Here is a 21,025-nt window from a genome sequence, read left to right as displayed (position 1 = left end):
GCCGTTACCATTTTTTCCTGAATAAAAAAGAGTGACTGAAAATATTCCTCATGTAATAGCGGCAGCTCGCACCTGTGGATCTGATTTCTTGACAGAAATAAAAATCTCTCCCCATGGATCATGCATGGAGGTTTCAGAAACCAGTTTGGTATGCAAAGATCCTCTAATCTCCACAAATTGGTGTACAAATATTTCAGCAAGACATTCTCCCAGGCCTTACCATGTGTTGCAGCCAATATATGTGTCATCTTGCAATACCTTGTTAGCGCATTCAGCAACATCCACCATCACCCATCCGTTCACCCATCCATGCTTGCAGTATGCCATACCTATCCATTCATCCATCCTTCATGCACGCATCCATACAGCCATTTCCCAATTTGTCATGTTTTGCAACATTTGCGCCCATAATTTCCGCACATATTAATGTGACTCAATTCCACCCATAATAATGTTTAGTTAACTATTTCGGCCCATACTAATGGCCTCATTTATGAAACATTTTTGTACACATTTCCCAATTTGTCATGTTTTTTATTAAACATTTTTGTACACATTTCCCAATTTGTCATGTTTTTCAACATTTGCGGCCACAATTTCCGCACATATTAATGCATTTATCCACCATCCCCCATCCATTCAGCAATATCCACCATCACCCATCCGGTCACCCATCCATGCTTGCAGTATGCCATATCTAACCATTCATCCATCCTCATGCACGCATCCATCCAGCCATAAACCCACCCATCCACCCATCCCCTAGCAAACACCCATCCATACATTCATCCACCATCACCCATCCATTCAGCAACATCCATCACCCATCCGTTCACCCATCAATGCGTGCAGTATGTCATCCATCCACCCATCCCCCAGCACCCGCCCATCCATCCATCCATTCACCCACCATTATCTATCCATTCATCCATCCTTCATGCACGCATCCATCCAGCCATAAACCCACACATCCCCTAGCAACCACCCACCCATACATTCATCCACCATCACCCATCCATTCAGCAACATCCACCATCACCCATCCGTTCACCCATCATGCTTTGCCATTTCCACGTTTGTCAGGTAAATTCCGCCCATATTAATGTTTTTAAACATTTGCCATTTCCACGTTTGTCATGCTTCTAAACATTTCCATGTTTGTCATGTTTCTAAACATTTGCGCCCATAATTAACATTGCCACATTTGTAAAAACCGCTAACATCGCATCGCACCGCTAACATCGCATGAGTTGTAGTTGCATGCGATGTTAATGACATCGCGCCGTCGTTGCATGCGATGTGAACGACGATGCGATGTCATCGCACCGCGATGTTTTGACTCCGATGCTGTGGGTGCTTCCCAGAACAATGCGCCATCATTTTGGGTGAATGGCGGGATGCCCTTTTTTCTTGTCCATCACTTCCAGGAAAAACCTTGCGGTGAGTTACAGGGAAAAAAAAACAATTACCCCAACAAACTGGCATAAAAGGGGCAGGGGGATGTTAGTTTTTTGTTTTTATAAAACAAATTCACACTTTTGGAGTCTGTTTTGGTTTTAAACAAAAATAAATTAAGTAATTTGGTGTACAACTATCAAAACCAATAGCAGCTGTACACCCTGTACAACAGATGTTTTGTACATTGAAAGGAACTTATGTGATGATGGCTCCTTTCAATGTAAAGAGGTGACTGGAGGGCTGGTGGTCATCTCTAATTTTGGTGGAAGGAATTCCTTCTGGATGGCAGAGGTAATGTCCTCCGTCATCCAGACGGACACTTCTCCAGCAGCCATACTTTAAATCAGGCCCTTAGATATTATGTAAAATGTGTATGGTTCAGGATATGGACATGGACACTTAGCTTCCCTTAAGATTTTCATGCAGTCCAGAGGTAGAACCAAGGGACGATACTAAATGAGTTTGGGAACCAAGCTGTCAAATGCAACAATGGTAAGCTAGGATGTAGAATCTGGTCAGAGCTCCTGAAGGACATCTGGTCTGTACTCCAACCTCCTATGTTGGAGCTCTGACACGTAAATGAGGTTGTATGCCACCAGTCTTCTTCTGTGCTAGTGAGATCATCTTGGCATACAAGTATGTCACCTTGGTAATGCAATTTGTGGAACTGGAGGAAAAGGATGCAAAACCTACATGACCAGTCGATGCATAGGGTATTCCGTTTTGATCCTGGTTGGTATTACCTGGATGTGAATGAAGCCTGTGCATTTCTTGTTGCTAGATTCTTGAAGAGGTCTAGCTACCAATCTCCACAGTGAAGCTGAGAGTAGACATGATGAAGATCTAACTTACTGAATTTCTATTTCCATATCCATTTTTTCACCAACTTGAGACTGAGGATGAGTCTGAGCTTGTTTTCGGGTCCCTTTTGTACACCAGAAAGTAACTGGAATACATTGATTTTCTGTATTTGGAAGGATTAATTCTTTCTGAAGGCTGTTTCCAAGGAATTACATTAACCTCAAGCTGGAGTTGTCTGAGAGGGAGCTGTCCTTATTTCTTTGGAGGTACGACTAATAGAAGAGATATAAACTTGTGAGAAAAGCAGTTTTGCACAATATTCAGCCCCCATCTGTTTCTTGAGATCTTTAGTCTCCCTTTTAAGTGATTTGTAATGCTTTGCCTTATTCCAATGGGTAACAGAAGTAGATAACGGAAGAGTGGGAAGAGAAGTGTCACTGTTTTTCTTCTTTGGGGTGGAGATGGGAGCGTCCCTTTGGCTGCTGAAGGCTGCTGATCATTTTTTCCTCATGAAGAAGGCCACTGCTGGTATTGCTGCTGCTGCTGCTGCGTATTCTACTGCACCTGAGGTTACTTACAGATCTGATGATTAGATTCAGGATTAGATCAGGTCAGAAATTGATTTAGTTATAAGATTTGTAGCCATGTTGCGTTTCCAGTCCAAATGCTCTTAGCGTTCCATCTCCTTCCACTTGGCTTTCATGTGTTCATCGCTATGAGAACTAAACAGAATAAAGCCTGAGAACTATAAATTGTAAATTCCCTGTTGTGACTCTGAGTCCTGTGAGATGGAGTCACGAAGAACTCCGACAAAAGCCAAGGGCAGCTGTATCCAGTGTGTCAGAAGTGGGCATGACAGTCTGATTCAAGACCATCAAGCCTTCATGGTGTTTCTTAGTTAAGTCATCCAGTCTGGTCCAGCAGCAACTCTTATGCAAAGCGCTATGAGCAATATCATACTGATGTAACATAATTGGCCAAGAGGGTGGCATCACTGTCACTGAAATGCCACAGACATTCTTGGAAACACAGTCTAGCCATTTTCTTTCTTTGTCATGAGTAACTGTGGTAAAAGGTGCATTGGCATCGCTCTTCTTTTTAGGAGGTAATATTATAGAATCTGGTAAAGGATCTGACCGGAGCAATAAAGGATCGTGCTCAGGAGGCCTTTATTTCTTTGTAGACAAGTGGAGCTTAAATTGGGTCCACAGTAGACTTTAACAGACCTGGGAACAGAGGGATGGACGGCCTGCATGGGAAATGCTGTTTTAATGTCTAAAAAAGAATATCTATCTGGATATGAAAGGCAAAGTGATGTTGAACTTGACTTAAATTACAGTTTTTCTCACATTTCTGATAGAGAAAGTTCTGGGATCTACTGCGATCCACAAAAGTCTACCCACCAGCATTCCCACACTTCTCACAAACGGTAACTCACTTGTTTGTCCGGGCCAATCACCCACTACAGGAGTGTTCCCCATTAGGCAACATGGAGAAATCAAGATTTTTCTTTGGAATGTAAGTCCTTTTGGCCATATGAGTAGCTGCAGTATTTCTCTCTTTGTCTGCCAGCAACCAGGGATCCCTACCAAATAGGATTATAGATGAGTAACCATTCATTCTGGAGAGTGATTATGACAGGAGGTGGTTATCTTATTGGTGCTTCCAGCTATGGATCCGCAGGTGTTGTGTAGTTTCCACCTTACTTTACGAACTGTGCGTTTATGGACAGCATAAACTTTGGGATGGTGCCAGACTGAATGTATGCACTCCCTCAGGATATGTAGCTCAAACTGCCACCATAAGCCCTTCTAAACCTAGTCAGGCAGCAAATGGCTTTTAGCGACCGCTGAACATGACAACCCTGGTCCCCCAGGAAGTATGGTAACAGATCTAGAACCCTTTCCCTCAGTCACTCATGCTCTAGTACTCTCAGAGAAATACACCAGAAATTCACAGAGGGACATTTCAATATTTTGATCCAGCATGATTCTTGTATAAAATATTGCTGCAATGATCAATAGACATAAGCAAATGAAATTTACTAAAAGCGCCAGAACGGTTTTGTTTGTACTCCTACTATGCATTCTCTTACCTAAGTGATTAGGTGAATGTGTGTATGTGTGTGTGTAGCCAAGAATCTCGATACTGGATGATCCAACCCCAGTTACCTGATGGGAAAGTATGTAAGTCAAATGGTGTCCTTCGCCTCGGGAAGGGTACGCTCCTTAAAGCACTCCTTTGCGAAAAATTTCGCTTACAGTAATCAGAAATCAATTCAATAAGTTTCACTTCGATTTATTAGCCTTCATAATCCAATGGTGAAATATCCAAATGATGCTTTCATACGTATATATTCCAAATAATTACATTGTCAAACGCGAAAGCTGCCATACGTGTCACGCTCGTTTATGAGCATTCACAGGGTGAACCCCCTGAAGAAGTGCTCGACCCGAAATGCATCGTGATATCACTGTGTTACCCTTGTGAATTAACATTATTATGACTGCGTTTGACAAACTAATTATTTGTAATATATACGTATGAAAGCATCATTTGGATATTTCACTATTGGATTATGAAGGCTAATAAACCAAAGTGAAACTTATTGAATTGATTTCTGATTGCTGTAAGCGAAATTTTTCGCAAAGGAGTGCTTTAAGGAGCGTACCCTTCCAGAGGCGAAGGACACCATTTGACAATTTGATTCATACACCCCGTGTTCAAGGGACGATACTCCATAGCACCCTCACACCATTCAAATTTCATTTCAACTGATACTTTTTGAACAATAGGAGTGCGAACGCCATATCAATCGCTTCAAAGTATGTAAGTCTCCATCTTGGTCACAAGCTCGACACCCTCTCAAGAACAAGTCAGCAAACGGCGGGGCTTAAGCATCGGTATGTAGAGACCTCACCAATATCAGCGGAGCGCTCCTCTACCTAAATCCGGAAATGCTTGTTTATTTATAAAGAAAAGCGCCCTTACAAGGTCTGTGCAGGCCAGCCTTGTTTTGGTCTTTAAATAGCCAATGCCGCCCGTGGATGAAAAATAGAACAACATTTGCACAATGTACGTAGAGACCTTGTATGTGATGTTCAAGGAATCGTGAGAATATTAGGTGGGGCAGAATCTAATCTAATATTGTCACACACGCAAATGTGTGTAAAAGATTATTGTGTAAAGGGGAGGCAATTTAAGAAAATCTGTCCATTACAGAAGATGACATTGGTTCTATGTGGGCCTACCTCAGAAACATAACACAGGGACATTGCTCATTATATGGATGTTGGTATTTTCAACTGAGAGGAAACCCTGTTGGGCATTTGGTTACAGTTGAATGTTGAAAACTGTGTAAAGGAAAGTACATCTTCCGGTTATTTTCAGGTACTTCCCATACAACTACTACTAATTCAATTCAATTCGACTTTATTTGGTTAAAATCAAATAACCATAAAAGTACATAAAAATTCATCATTCAAATACATAGAAAATACATTACAGGAAAAACATCAAGACAACTAAAATTAATTTATATACAGTGTAGTTAAATGCAAATTGATTTACGTAATCTGAAAGCAATTTAAAAAAATTCGGTAATAGAAGCCACAATTAAAATTTCATCTAGTTTCTGCAGTGCTAAAAAAGCAGGGCGACATCGGTTAATTCCCATTTCCTTTAAAATAGGTACAATCAATCTGTTACGGGATGCTTTGTAAAACTTACAAAAAAATAGGATATGGATGTCGGATTGAGCAGATAGATCGTCGCAGGGACATTTAATTAAGTCATGTGACCAGGAGTTCATAACGGGGAAAGTTAAAACTCTAAAAAAGATATTCAACCTAAAACGAATTAAAATGAACCGCTCTTGTTCTTTCATCGTTAGGGTTAGGTATGGTTGAATTTTCCCCTGTACCAGTACTTGTTGGTGAGCAACAACAGATTTTTTCTTTACTTCCTCACTAGCTCTAGTAGTTTCCAAATATTACATACATTGCACTTTCAATATTTTCCTAGAAATATTGCACATTGAGGAAGGATCATCATAGTAATTCTGGCAGCCCAGTTTAGAAAGAAAATCTTTTACATACATGAGCCACCTGGTCCTACATACATGATCTAGGCTCAATACGTCTTTTATAATGGCGCGGTTCAATACACATTCATTATTGGTCCAGACCCTGTTCCATAATAAAATTGGCTGGACCCTAATTGTGTCTTCGATGTAAGGTTGACCAAGTTCCATGTGACAGATATAACTTGAGGCACTCGCAGGTACAGCTAGGATGTACCTCAAGAACACATTTTCTGCTACCTGGATTGGTTTCACATTTTCATATCCCCATAACCCAGCACCGTAGACAGCATTTGAAATACATGTTGCATTAAACATGTTTAAAAGTTTAACAGTTAGTTTTTTTCCCCATTTTTTTGCAAAGTTTTTTAGGGCCATAATTGATTTACAAGAAAGCAATTTCCTAGCTTTTATTGCACTTGCCCATGTGTCTGCTTCATGAAACAAAATCCCTAGATATGAAAAAGTTAGGGTAAAATCTAAGGGACTAGCATCAATATAAATAGCCTTTTTCTTCTTCTTAGTGCTGGGACTGCAATTCATAGAGAATGTCTTTGTACAATTAATGTGTAAGTCTAAATCTAACAAAAAAGTGTTGAAAGATGCTATAAGACCTTGTAGTGCTATAGGGGTCCGGGCCATGATAACCGCATCATCTGCGTAAAGAAGCGCGAGGATCGATCTTCTAGCTACCATAGGCATATCCTTTGAGGATTTTAATAGGGCTTCTTCCAGGCCGTTAAAGTACACTAAGAATAAAAAGGGTGCGAGGACGCACCGCTGGCGAACCCCGCGCCCTATGCCAAATGGTCTGGTACATTCCCCATTTTTCCCATAACGCACTGTTGCGGTTGCACCTGAATATAATTCCATAAGAAAGTGAATTATGTTTTCTTCAACACCCAGATTTCCCAAAATGGCTCATAGCTGGCTATGTGAAACACAATCGAACGCTGACGTCAAGTCAACGAAGGCAAAGTAAATGCGTTCCTGTCTTGCCCAGATGTATTTTTGCTGTAGGATAAATAGATTTAACCCTTGCTCAATCGTTCCTACCCCTTTTTGAAACCCAAACTGGAGATCACTAATGATACAGTTATCTTCAGACCAAGTTTGTAGTCTGCTTAAGATAACTCTCCCTAAAATGTTCACAGAACAATCCAATAAGGAGATTGGTCGGTAGCACATGGGGTTTTGTCTCTCTCCTTTTTTAAATATGGGCACAATGGCAGATGTAAACCAAGAAGGTGGAAAGCCCTTCTCCGCTGTCGCATTAAATAGTTGCACTAAGAGAGGCCCCCAAAGGTCAGTATTGTTTTAAACAAGTCTGATGGAATTCCCTCTGGTCCCGGGGCTTTCCCTCCCCGGATTGCCTTTAGGCTCACAATCACTTCTTCTAGTGAAACATCCAATTTTAGAATCTTTGCACTCCCTCCCTCAAAGAATGGTTTTGGGGTTGTTGACCACCTTCAGGTGTACTATAAAGTTTGGAGTAGTGATTTACCCACACATCTTCGGAGATGGCAGTTTCAATGCGCGCTTTAGTATTATCACCAAAGAAATGAACGTTCACGGCTTTCCAGAACGCAGTGACGTCCTTTCTCTTGCGAAGCCTCGCACAGCGCCTCCCAGGCCTCCCTTTTAATTGTTGTTTTCCTGTTGTTCAGTGCCTGATTATACCTTCTCCGAAGATCCCTAACCAATAGGGGGTCACGGGGAACGGCATGTAGCGCATGTTTAATATTAGTGTGGGCCTTAGTGCATGCAGAATCAAACCAGCTGCTACTCTTTACTTTGCGTGTTTTAGGTCCACCCATAAGTTCTCCTTAATTTGACGAGCGTTATTATTAAATTGATCTATAATATCCTGGCTATTAGAATTCTCGTCAAGTATAGCCAGGAAGCTAGGTAGGCACTTAGATATTAACTTAGCCAGGAAATCACCAGGGACCACCTGGTTCCAGTTGAGTGAATAACCATTTTGTCTTGTCAGGGTTACATCAGAGACGTTCTGTCTGGGTGGTTGTCCAGAACTCAACTACCGAAGAGGGATTAAAATCTCCAGGACTAAGGGATAATGGTCACTTAATGCACTGCCCAGGGTATGACAGGTTTTGATTAAGTGTCCAAGGCTGGCAGAAACTAGGATAAAATCTATCGTGGTGCATGCGCCCCTACCTATGAATGTTGGCTCAAATGGAAACTCAGAATGGCCAACTTCATTTGCATACTCCAAGTCCCCTGAGAACATGATATCATTTAGCAAATTTCCGCATAAAGAGTGCTCAAAATGTGTCAAGTTGCTATCATGATCAAGCATAATACCGCAAACTCCATGTCTACCCTTTTTGCAGATAGTACAATTAAAATTGCCTCCCCATATTACTGACAAGTCCATACGGTTATTATCTATTTATTTATTTAACTCATTGCCCAGTTTATTTTTATTGTGACTTCCATGTCCATAGAAGAAATATTATTATAAAAATTAATAACTAAGATACAGGCTTGTTTAGTTATATATATCTTCACCAGCTGATAATAAGGACTGCCAGAAAGTAATTGTACTTTCTGGTTTTGGAGCTGGTTTGATAAAAATATGCACAGGTCACCGTTTGCCATGCCATGTGCAACCTCCACTGCCGGTGTAAAGATGGTTTTATAACCAGGAAGATGGAGTTATTAACCATGTCTCCTGAATACACAGGATGTCAAACTCATTTATAGTATCTAGCCAGATTGGGTTTGTTATTTTAGCTCTGAGTCCTGCTACATTCCAAAACATTATGCGTCTCAAATCCCCATTATCTACAAGAGTAGGGGTACCACCCAGTTTACTAATTACCCGGGTATCCCTCAGTTGTTCTGTCATGGTGTACAAATTCCCAGAAATGCTACTTGTATTAGTCGCCACCGTTACAGCATGTTGGTTAAAGGGGTTATTTACCAAAGTGTTGGCACTACACCCAAAACTGGATGTTGAACCTTTCTCAGATAGTGGTTTCTGGACATACCTGGTTCGCCCCCTCCCCTCCTTAAGAACACTAGTTCCCGTTAGGACACTAATAGGTAAAGTGTCAAGTGTCTTTTGCCTTATGGGAACTCTTAGTGATTTTTTAGAGAGTCAGTCAACAGATTCTAGACCGGATAGCAATGAAAATTGGTTTGATGTCATAATGTTGAAACCGTTATAAAAAGAGTCTACTGGATGGTCATCTTGATGGTAAACATTCGATGGTCTTGCTATACAAGTGTCTCCTGGGTGGCATTTTGTCCAAGGCATAGCTTGCAGTCTCTGGTAAAAATATGACAAGTCCCTCAAGGCTATGCCACTATCCCTTGCCTGGCCAGGCCAGGTTTGAAGGTAAGAAGTTACACGCCTGTCCCTAAAGTTCACAATGATCAGGTCCCCTGCAACATTTTTTGACTGATGTCCCAGCCAGCCCACTCTCCTTACATGGAGAATTTCCCCGTTTATATTTGTTGGCAGTGGTCTATTATTGTTTAACCAATGCATTACTTTAGTTTTCAACTCGTAATATCCCTCTTTTTTCCCTGTAGGTAGTTCAGGGACCCCTAGTAGTACAGCTACATACGGAGCCGCCTCCCATGGCAAATCTATATGCGGTACCCGTATATTCATTCCATAATTTTTGGTTCCCCTGTTATGATTGGGAGATGTATTTACCCGCCTTACCCTGATTTGCTCAGTCTGCTTTGGGGGTTCAGTAGTGTTGTTCTGCAATTGGGTAGTATTTGATGGAAGAGGCACTAATTTCTGAACTACCTCATTCTCAGGGTTTATATTAGCAAGGCTTGGTGTAGTTGTTTGATTACCTTGATTTAGGGCAATAGTTAGAGTCTGATTTTGAGGGATAGGAGCCAGGTTATTAATGAGTGTAGTGTCCGATCTTATCACTTCCTCCAGTATCTCCAGCTTCTCCTCTACTCTTTTAATCTTTCAACTAATGGAATGATTAGTGATTTAAGCATTTGCTCGGTTTTATCCAGTATAATTTGTGACTGGAGGGACAATGAAGATAAGTGGGTTACGACTGGATTTCTGGATGGACATGTCTTTTTCTTAAGTGGTGAAACATATAATTTGGGGATTTTTGCCGGTCTTCCCCTATGATTTATTTCTCCACGCTTTCTTTTAGAGGGCGGGCCATGAGCATTAGGAGTCACTTGGGGAATATTAATGGTAGGTGATTTTGGGGAAGAGGAGTAATCACTCTACTCTGATATAATTTCTAAAATGGGATCTGCGCTCAAATTCTCTTCAGTGTAAACCCTATTTGAGACTCTAGAGGCATCTGGGGCCAGATGTAGGTGCCCAAATACCGGTCAGAAATGGCCGAAAATACAGATTTTCGGCCGTTTCCGACCGGTATTTGGGCATTGTTATGTAGGGGTGTTGAAAACATACATATTCGGTAATTTTACCGAATCGGTAATTTTACCGAATCTGTAAATGCTACCAATTCGGTAAATTTACTGATCGGTAAAATTACCGACTATGTATTTTCAAATGTAGGTTAACAGTGCTTTCAGGATTCGGTATTTACCATGTAATATATTACATGGTAAATAACGAATTCCTGTGTACATGCACATCTGTGCATGTGCACCTGTGCCATGTGGCACAAGTGTGTCACATGGCATACAAGCCTGAAACAGGGGTGCAACAGGGTGTCAAAGTGACACCCTGTTCCCCCTGTCAATTCGGTAATTACGAATCGGTGTTTGCTATTGATTCCTATGGGCTTCAAGGCCCATAGGAATCAATGGCAAATACCGATTCGGTATTTACCGACTCTGTAAGTACAGAATCTTACCGAATCGGTAAAAATTACCGATTATTTATCTGCATCTAATTTACCGATTCATAAATACCGAATCGGTAAAATTTGGTATTTATGAATCAGTAAATTAGATTTACCTACATCTAGCCCCTGGTGAACAGATGTTAGGAGAAGTATTGCCCTTAGTAAGTTGAATCTTATCATTGCCAGATGTTATAAGTAATCTTGGGGGGGGTAATTGCATGCTTAATAGCCCCCAAAGAGGACCGCTTATTATATACAGGTACCAGGGATAGACGACGCTCCGTAATTGCGATCTCTTTCTCTAATACAGATGTCGCCCTTTTAATAAATTGATCTAAGGTACCTGTGATAGACCCACCCACCGTGGACTTTCTGGGCTTACTAATCTTTGTTGTCATGGCTAATATCGAGCACACACCATATGTAACAAAAATTAGGTACACACAATATGTCTCCAGGCGAAAGATAAATATAGAATACAAAGCCCGTGAAGATAGTACTGATTATGTACAAAGTCTTACTTTATAAGTCTTTAGGTTGAAGATAAGAGTGGTGGCCCAGCCCAGCCTTGGCCAGCCCCGGACGGCCCCAGACGGCCCCGCCCTTGTACCGGGCTTCGCCCGGGCGCTCCCGCAACGCGGGGAGTGATGCGGCTATTTGTGTGCCTCCTGGTGCGTTTTTCTCGTTGTGCGGCTTCCGGTCGCAAGGTCCTCTGGGGAATGTAGTTCTGCCCCGCAGGCTCAGCCCCGCACAGCAGCCACAGAGATGCCGCCAATATGCGGCGGCGGGGGCGAGCAGGCACGCCAACACAGGCAGCGGGTCCACCAGCGTCAGTGACCCCCAGAGGCGAGCGCCCACCGAAGTGCAGGTAAGGTCCCAATCTCGCCAAAGTTTTCGAAAGAAAAAAGGAGCCCCGCACCACCGGGAGTGATGCGGCTATTTGTGCGCCTCCTGGTGCGTTTTTCCGCTGTGTGCGGCTTCCGGCCGCAAGGTCCTCTGGGGAATGTAGTTCTGCCCCGCAGGCTCACCCCCGGCGGCCGCAGAGATGCTACGAAGATGCGGCGGCAGGGGGGCGAGCAGGCACACTTACACAGGCAGCGGGTCCACCAGCGTCAGTGACCCCCAGATGCGTGCACCCACCGAAGTGCAAGTTTTCGAAAGAAAAAAGGAGCCCCGCTACTACTACTACTGTAATGCATTTAAAGGAATCTGAAATCTTGATGTTTTTTAATCAGAAGTCACAGTTTTACAAATGGGAAAGATTGCTGCAATGCGGCAAGCTTAGGGACTCAGATTTACTGATAAGCAACAGGTTCCTAGGTAATAACATATTTTATTCAAATATATGCACCTCTCTGTTTTTCTTTTTGTGGGAGATTTTGTTTTTTTTAGAAGCTGTTCTCCTATCAACTGCCACTTCCTGTTTCTTTTTGTAGCTTGAAGACCTCTCTGATGAAGTGTTTTCTTCCCGTCATGAGAAGCATGAAGAGAAGGAAAAGGCATGGTGGTCACTGTGGGTACAGACCAAGTGTCAAAGGCGTACTAGCAGACAAGGGTGAGGATACGATTTACTTTTCAATTGAATGGAATATTCAGTGACTTAATAATACTATTTATTGACATAAAAACAAGAGATGTACCATTGCATGACTGGTAACATTTGCATAGAACGGCACAGAAGGGCACCCCTGTGACTGTTATTGTCAACGTCACAGAAATAACTCTGTATGTAAACTTTTTACTATACAGTAGTCAATAATTAACTCCAAGTTTCAGTACTCATTTTCAGTTTAAAGCTAAGTTTGCTCATGTTGTCTGATTTCTAACCAGATAAGACCTTTATATATTTTCTTTTATTGAACGTGAATATTCTACCTGGCCCTTGACTGGAATTCTGTTCTTTAATCATTCAGCCTTTCGGTCCCTTCTTTTTTTGCCACAAAGCCAACACATGTTTTGTCATAATTGCGACATACCTCACGTCTTCCTCAGGGCTAAAACATATAAAAAAATCTTGACTGTAATTCTACAGATTACTACATCACAATTATACAACCTCGTATCGGTAACATTGGTGTCAATATCCACTTTTATTAGTGTCCCTTTCCGTGAAATATCCCGTATTTTATCACTCAAATGGTTCTAATAGAATAGCATAGTCATTAGTAATTGTTATTTCTATTCAAGGCTTGATTAAAAAAGAATTAAGAAGATAAAAAACATACTAAGGTCGAATCTCTTAGCGTTTCCAGAGTCTCAATCCCACATTGTCCTCTATGCCTCCTGAGGCCAGGATACTAATAAATAGGACATTGACTCAATGGCTTAGGCTGAAGATGCAGAACACTAAAGTGTCTGCTTTTGACTCTCATGTTTATTCTAGGGTTGAACTGTTCACTGCTAGACATAGGGAGTAGCACTGTTACTACTGTCTGTTAATATGCATATAACAAAGTATTGTATGCCAGGAACACAGGCATTAACATACTTCTAATAATCCCAGACATAATTGAGGTTGGGGGACTGTCTAGACAATGTGTTTACAGCAGTGTGAGCTCTTCCTCATTCTCCCATGGTACATTCTGGGCTCACTAGGTTTTCCGATTTCACTGGTGCTCGACTGGAGTCAAATACCAGGTTTAGCGTCCTCCCCAGCCTGTTAGCATGCAAATGACACATCCAAACGATTGTGTAATTCTCCTATGGAGTCTATCAGAGACCATAAGGGTTTCACTATGCATATCTATTAGACACTACATCTCCCTCTCAGTTAAATAAAAAGTACAAATATACATCATAGTTCCTCAATGAGTCATCAATGGTGCATGAGACAATTTCCCAAATCCAGTTGTGTGAAGGTGATGTAGCAGAGGAGCGGGCCTGCCTCAGGCACCAGGGATGCAACGATAGGCCTAAGAGGTGAGCTATCCGGACTTTCAGGTGGGCAGATCTCACTTCTGACATCTGGAGCCAACGAACATCGAGGTAGGTGCTTGAAGTGTGACACATCTCTTGTGATGGACTGTTGGAAAATGTCCTTTTCTGAAGGGTCAACCTCAAACATTTTTGTCTTCTTCCTCCTCTTTTTGCTGTACTCATTTTGTTGTCTTCAGGGCTCTGAGCTTCTTACCACTTCTGACCAGTGGTAACATGCATGTGCTTTTCCCCTAAACATGGCAACATTGGTGTGTACACATTTAACATATTTAGTTTACTTGTAAGTTCCTTGTAAAATGGTATACTATAGACCCAGGGCCTGTAACCTAAATGCTAGTAGTGGACTTGCAGCACCGATTGCGTCACCCACAAAAGTTCCCTTTCAAACCTGTCTCAGGTCTACCATTGCAGGGCCTGTGCATGCAGTTTACTGCCACTTTGACTTGGCTTTTAAAACTAGTTGCCAAGTCTTAAACGACCCTATTACAACACATATGTCAGCCCTAAGGTACGCCCTGGGTAGCCCATAGGTAAGTGCTGTGTAAGTAGACGGTAGGACATGTACTGTTAAGTTTTACGTCTTAGTAGTGACAAACACCCAAATTCATTTTTCACTACTCTGAGGCCTCTTCTCATAGGTTAGCATTCAGATTTCCTTCAGAGACTTTTAAGCTGTAATTCCTGATTTGAAAGGAGTAGCTGCATCATGTTTTATATCTTTGGAATGGTAATGATAAATCATCTCTACTGGTAACGTTGGATTTAACATTACTGGTTTAGAAGTGCCACTTTTAGAAAGTCAGCATTTCTCTGCTCTTACTGCTCTGTGTGCCTGCAGCCTGTCTACAATACACTTCTCGGATGGGTGACAGCTACACTTTGTGCATTACCTCTATAAAGCCACAAACACAGAAGGTTAGGTGTGTCTGAGTACTCATCTGCATTATGATGTCGCTTCCTTGGCAGGAAGGGAGCGAGGGGCTGACACCTGTTTTTCTTTTGTGCAGCCCCGCTACCTGCTGCTCTCTGACTCTGCTCAGACGAGCTGTACTTTGCCTTGCATCCAAGTATTCTTCAAGGGCTTGTTGGCTTCCCTCCTGTTGTTGCGACACAGGGAAACCGATGTGTCTTTCCCTGCTCCTGTGCCTGGGTCACTTGAAGTGGACTCAGCTACTTGCACCAGTGAAATCAACACTTCTCATGTCTGCTGGAAACAGAACCGAAGCCTCGACCCTGTTGCAGAAGTAGAGCCGGCACATCGCATCTGGTGCCCGAGCAGTATCACCAGAACCACCCCATCAACCAATGCATTCCCGCAAGCCCAGAAGGATGATCGACGCACTCCTTCAATAAGCATGGAGAATCCTGGTGCATCAATTTCAACACAGCACTGAGACCACGTATTTGCGGCACCACTGAAGGACGGTCGATGCATTCCTCCAACAAGCGTGGAGAAACCCGGTGGCATCAGCTTCAGAATCAAGGTATTGCGGCTCTGACATCTGTCTTGGGAATCCAATGCATCGTCATCAACACATGTGTGAACTCAGCGCATCCCTTTGACTGCGAGTGTTTACAACCAGGATCAAGTTACTCTGGTACCGGGCCTGCATGGCTCCTGTACTGGGCCAGCGCCCTATCTCGGTCGGCTTGAACTGTTGACTTTGCTCTGGTCCAGCACGACCTCAAGTAACCCCTAAAGCACTATTTGCTTCTAAGTGCTATTTTTACACTTATTCTTTTAAAATTCATATCTCGACTTGTACTTATTGGATTTTTGTTGTTTTGGTCTTGTTTTGTTCCTTATATAATAATCTATATTTCTATACATGTGTGGAGTTTTTTTGTGGTTTTTACATTGTGTTACTATGTGTGTGTGTGTGTGTGTGTGTGTGTTACACAAATGCTTTATTAGAGCAATGCATTTTCCTGGAGAGGACAAAAAATCCACACTTGGCACACCTGTGATTCAGTTTCTTAAATTAACAAATTCAATCGTAGTTAATCAATTCTTCTTGTCTTTTTTAATAATCTGAGTTCGTTTTCCAAGAATATGAAGTGTTCAAGTTCACACTACATCAGAGTTCTGATCTTTAATTTTTATAGATCACAAAACCCATCATAATTCCGATCTTTAATTATCCATAAGTAACAAAACCCAATGCATTGCAGGCTTGACCCTTTGTCAGGGGATAATTCTTAAAAAGTAATATCACTAATCAAAGATTCTGATTACCACATAATATTATCACATTTAAAGTGCCCGTGTACCAAAACTAATAGTGCAAAAGAACTTAGGTAAGTGGAAGGGCATCAGTGTTCAGACCCAAACTTAAGACACGTCAAAACCTCAATACATTCCCTTATCAATTATGTGAAATAAATACAGTACAATGCAATGGTGTAAAGAAGCTGTGAAAAATCCGGTATGTAATGGCTGCTCACCAATGCGATTAACATTTCAAAAAAGTAAGTCACTGTGATTCTCATATATGCTGCAATAGCCATGCTTTAACACAAATTTCAACATAAAGTAAAAATTGCATCCATGCGATATGTAATGGCTCCTCACCAACGCAATAAACATATCAAAGAAGTAAGTCAGAGTGATTCTCGTATGTGCCCCAATATATATGCTTTAACACAAATTACCAACAGAGAGTAAAAAGTGAATTCACACGTATCTCACATAGGTAAGAACCAGTCCGGAAAAGTTCTGTGGTCCACCAAACTCGGATAGGAGAAACAGATAAAGGCCTTCGAGCAAGTGCAACCAGAAATGTGCAAGGACCCAGGTAGGTGAAGAAGATAAAGGCTTCGAACGAGTGCAAAATAGACCCACCATGTTGGAATAAGTGACATAACGAGTATATCAAGGTTCTCTTCCAGGGGATCCTCATCAATAGTCATAAGCATTAGAATATTCCCACCCATGCGCGGGACCCCGGAAACACTATATTATATGTGCCCCACATATATATACTCATATATATATATATACACATATATATATATATATAAACATGCAATAGCAGCCAAATAACACCAGAGCTGAAATATGCTGTGAAGAATTTCCACCATACATGAATAATATGCATTAGAAACATGAGAAACAACACCAAAGATTGTTTAGAAACTGTTTTAATGCTCAGATAGCAGTAGAAATTCTTATAACTCACTGAAAGCATAGAAAGCTCCCAGGCTGCATTGCAAACACATAGTCTAAAAAGACTGAAAAGCTAACCTGTAGCTGCATAGCAATAAACTGACACCGTGCCTTTAAGGCACTCATGACCCCCAGTATCCCATCATGCCTCAGGGGTGACAGTTAGGTCAGTTGTTCTTTCCGGCTCCTTCAGGAAGGATCCTGGTTACACAGCTCCACTAATTTCTGTTTTCTGACAGAAAATTACTTCACTTTTAACAACTTTTTTACTTACTTTGACATTTAACATCTAGTCAAGTAAGAAACTGTCTTTTTCAGTCAGTTTAGTGAACATTTTCAACTGAAGAAGAAGGCAAAATCAGACAACCACGACGTCTGTATCCTGTGTCTGCCTGAAGAACATGATCCAGGCACCTGTCCTCATTGTGAGCACCTGTCAGGAAGAACTCTCAAAGACAGGGAGAGGATTCGCATTTATGGCCTGGCTCACAGGTAATCCAGAGGAAGGTCTTCGGTGAGGAAGGGTTCCAAGAAGACTAAAACATCTTCAAAAGAGAAGTCTTCACACCCTTCAACTTCAGCGTCGGGCTCGGCGCTGAGGAAAGAACCACCGGTGGGTCATCTCTCTTTAAAACTACTGTCGACGGCGGGCTCGCCGTCGAAGAGAAGACCAGGTACGTCGACGACGTCGAAGAATCCAGCTCCGTCGTTGAAATCCCCTCTGCCGTCGTCAACCAGGCGACGAACGGCGTCGAGGGAGGTAACTCCTCTGCCGCCGTCAACCGGGCGACGTCCGGCGTCAAGGAATGTGACTCCGCCACCGTCAACCAGGCGATGGTCAGTGTCGAGATCCAGGACCCCTCCGCCGTCGTAAACCCGGCGACCATCGGCGTCGAGGGAGGTCATTCCTCTGCCGTCATCATCCAGGCGACGACCGGCGCCGAGAAGTGTGACCCCTCCGCCGTCGTCTAAGAAATGACGTTCGGCGTCGAGGAACAAGACCCCTCCGCCGTCGACAAGGAAACATCGGTCGGCGTCGAGGAGGCATTCTCCGTCGCCGTCTCGTCGACGCTCGGCATCGAGGGTGACCAATACCCCTCCGCCGTCATCACGCAGACATTCGACGTTGAGAGAGAGGACTCCGTCGATGGCTGGTCATCGCCGTTCGGCGTCGAGAGAGGCTCCGTCGACGGCTGGTCATCGCCGTTCGGCGTCAATAGAGGCTCCGCCGACGGCTGCTCATCGCCGTTCGGCATCAAGGCAGCGTGCATCCTCGCATCGATCGCCGTCGAAGCATTCGACGCCGAGATTGATGGATCTGCCGACTCCCCAGAGGCCTTCGACGTCGAGGGAAAGACATCCGACGCCGGAACGCTCGACGTCGAGGCATTCAGAAAGAGTTCGATCGTCATCGAGAAACTCTGTAATCATGGTGACGGAGTCATGATTCTCGCCATTCCACATCGCAGTCCTCTGGCTCTTCGACAACATCCTTAAGATCCAGAAGTCCTGTCCACAGATCACCAATACGGCAGCCAGATCCTTCGGCTGCGGAGGTCAGACTGTCACCTAGATGGTACAAGTCCTTGGATCATTGGCGAGAGTCAGGGGCTGCCAGACGTATGCAAGAGTATGTAAGCCCTCAGCACAGATCTCCTCTCCAGAGGCTGGTGGAAGAAGTTGACAGACGCCGTCCCCCCAGGCGCCAAGCAAGCAGATCACCTGTGAGACGACTAACCAGATCCCGCTCTCCCAGAAGAAAAGATCCGGTCAGATCTCGCTCTGCTAGAAGGGAAGGACACCCAAGGAGATCACGGAGAGGAGGCACGGTGCACACCGTAGATGTCGAAGAACTCCGTCTACTTCATCTACCTCTTCTACCAGGTCGTCCAAGAGAGATTACTCTCCTACGATAACGGATAGTCCTGTTTCTAGATCCTCTCCAGTGGATGACATAGGCACTTACCTAGATGTCCTACAAAGGGGAGCTCAGAAACTAAACATTGAGATGTCTGTCCCCCAGGTGGCAACAACAGTAATTTTTGAAACCTTGCACAAAAAAGCTGTTTCTCGCCCACTGCTGCCTTTGGTCCCGGGGATAATAGATCAGGTCAAGGACGTTTTCCTTACTCCAGCAACCATCAGAGCGGTGCCGGCCCGCATACAGAAGAAGTACAAACCTGCTTCATCTGATCCAGTTTTTGTACAATCTGACCCTCCAGCGGACTCTGCGATAGTGGCAGCTGAAAGGAAGACGCATGCAGTTGCTGCTTCCTCTTCAGCACCACCAGATAAGGACAGCAAGTCACAAGACTCGTGGGGTCGGAAGGTGTGCAATTCAGCTGCCTCCTCACTGAAAGTCTCGAGTGCGGCCGCACTGTTGGGCAGATACGACAGAGCCTTATGGGACTCAATGGGCAGGTTTAAGTCAAAGCTTCCAAAAGAAGACCAGAAGGACTTCGAAGAAACTATGACAGAAGGATGTCTGGTGGCGAACCAGTTGATAAGCACTGCAGCGGACGGTGCAGTTCTCGCGGCACACTCCTACTCACATGGGGTTTGTGCCAGGAGGTCAGCTTGGTTGCGTCTCACAGGTTTGAAGCCGGATGCTCAACACCGCATCCTAAATCTCCCTTTTTCGAGGTCCTCTCTCTTCGGGCAACATGCTGACGAAGAGATAACTTGTATGAAGACAGAGCTGGATACAGTAAAGGTGGTGGGTTTTGAAACTAAAAAAGAGTTCAAACGCTGTTTCAAGACCAGCAAGGGAAGAGGGGCTCAACAGAGGGTTCAAACCCCTCAGTGGTCCTAAAATAAGAACCAGGGGAAATCCAAGTTTCGAGGAAAATCCAACAGAGGTAGAGGAGGTCACCAGCAGTCCTCTACCACAACGAGAGGAGGAAAGGCCTGAGCAGTGGCTTCCTCTGGTGCCGTTGCCCACTCCAGTGGGAGGAAGTGCTTCACAACACCTGGTAGAGTGGGTCAGCATTACAAAAGATCGATGAGTGCTGAATATACTGCGCAATGGATACATGCTACGTTCCGTGCGCTTCCAAGGAACATTTCTCCAAAGAGATCTTGCCCTCACCAGCTAAGCTTGCTCAGGAGAGAGGTGAAAATCCTGCTACAAAAAAGAGCTATAGAGGAAGTTCCCCCTTCTCAAAGGGGAAAATGAGTTTACTCCAGATACTTTCTTGTCCCCAAAAGAGATCAGGAGGACAAATTCAGGCCTATACTCGATCTTCGTCTCCTAAACAAAGCCATCGTAAAAGAAAAGATCTGCATGTTAGATCTTCACCAAATATGCCCACATCTTCAAACCGGAGATTGGATGTGTTCGATGGATCTGCAAGATGCGTACTTTCACATCCCAATTGCACTGCGGCATCGCAAGTACTTGAGGTTTGTCGTAGGAAACAAACACTACCAGTACAAGGTGCTACCCTTCGGACTCAAGTCCGCACCACAAGTCTTTACCAAATGCATGGCAGTGGTGGCGGCTTTTCTTCACAAGAAGGGACTCTTCATCTATCCGTACCTGGACGACTGGCTCCTAAAGGGTCCATCTCCGGTACGGGTAGCACACGATCTGCAACTTTGCCTGCACCAGTTGCACAGGCTCGGTCTCCATGTAAACCTGGAGAAGTCAGTCCAGCGGCCGACACAGTCCATCCACTACCTAGGCTCCGTTCTGGACACAAAATTGAAAAAAGTGTTTCCTTCGGAGGAGAGACTTTTTTCATGAGACAGAAA

At 43.5% G+C, this 21,025-nt stretch overlaps 1 protein-coding gene across 1 annotated transcript in view; it reads left to right on the top strand.

Annotated features, from left to right (window-relative positions):
• Positions 1-21,025, top strand: part of KANSL1L (KAT8 regulatory NSL complex subunit 1 like) — a 2,604,205-nt gene that overhangs the window by 1,960,978 nt on the left and 622,202 nt on the right. The window contains exon 12 of the mRNA XM_086954111.1: positions 12,606-12,724. Coding sequence (XP_086810237.1) covers positions 12,606-12,724 — 119 coding nt within the window. The remainder of the gene's footprint in view (positions 1-12,605; positions 12,725-21,025) is intronic.

Source organism: Lissotriton vulgaris, chromosome 2_1, assembly GCF_964263255.1.
Source record: "Lissotriton vulgaris chromosome 2_1, aLisVul1.2, whole genome shotgun sequence".
Classification (NCBI taxonomy): Eukaryota; Metazoa; Chordata; class Amphibia; order Caudata; family Salamandridae; genus Lissotriton; species Lissotriton vulgaris.
This window is presented reverse-complemented; position numbering and strand designations above follow the sequence as displayed.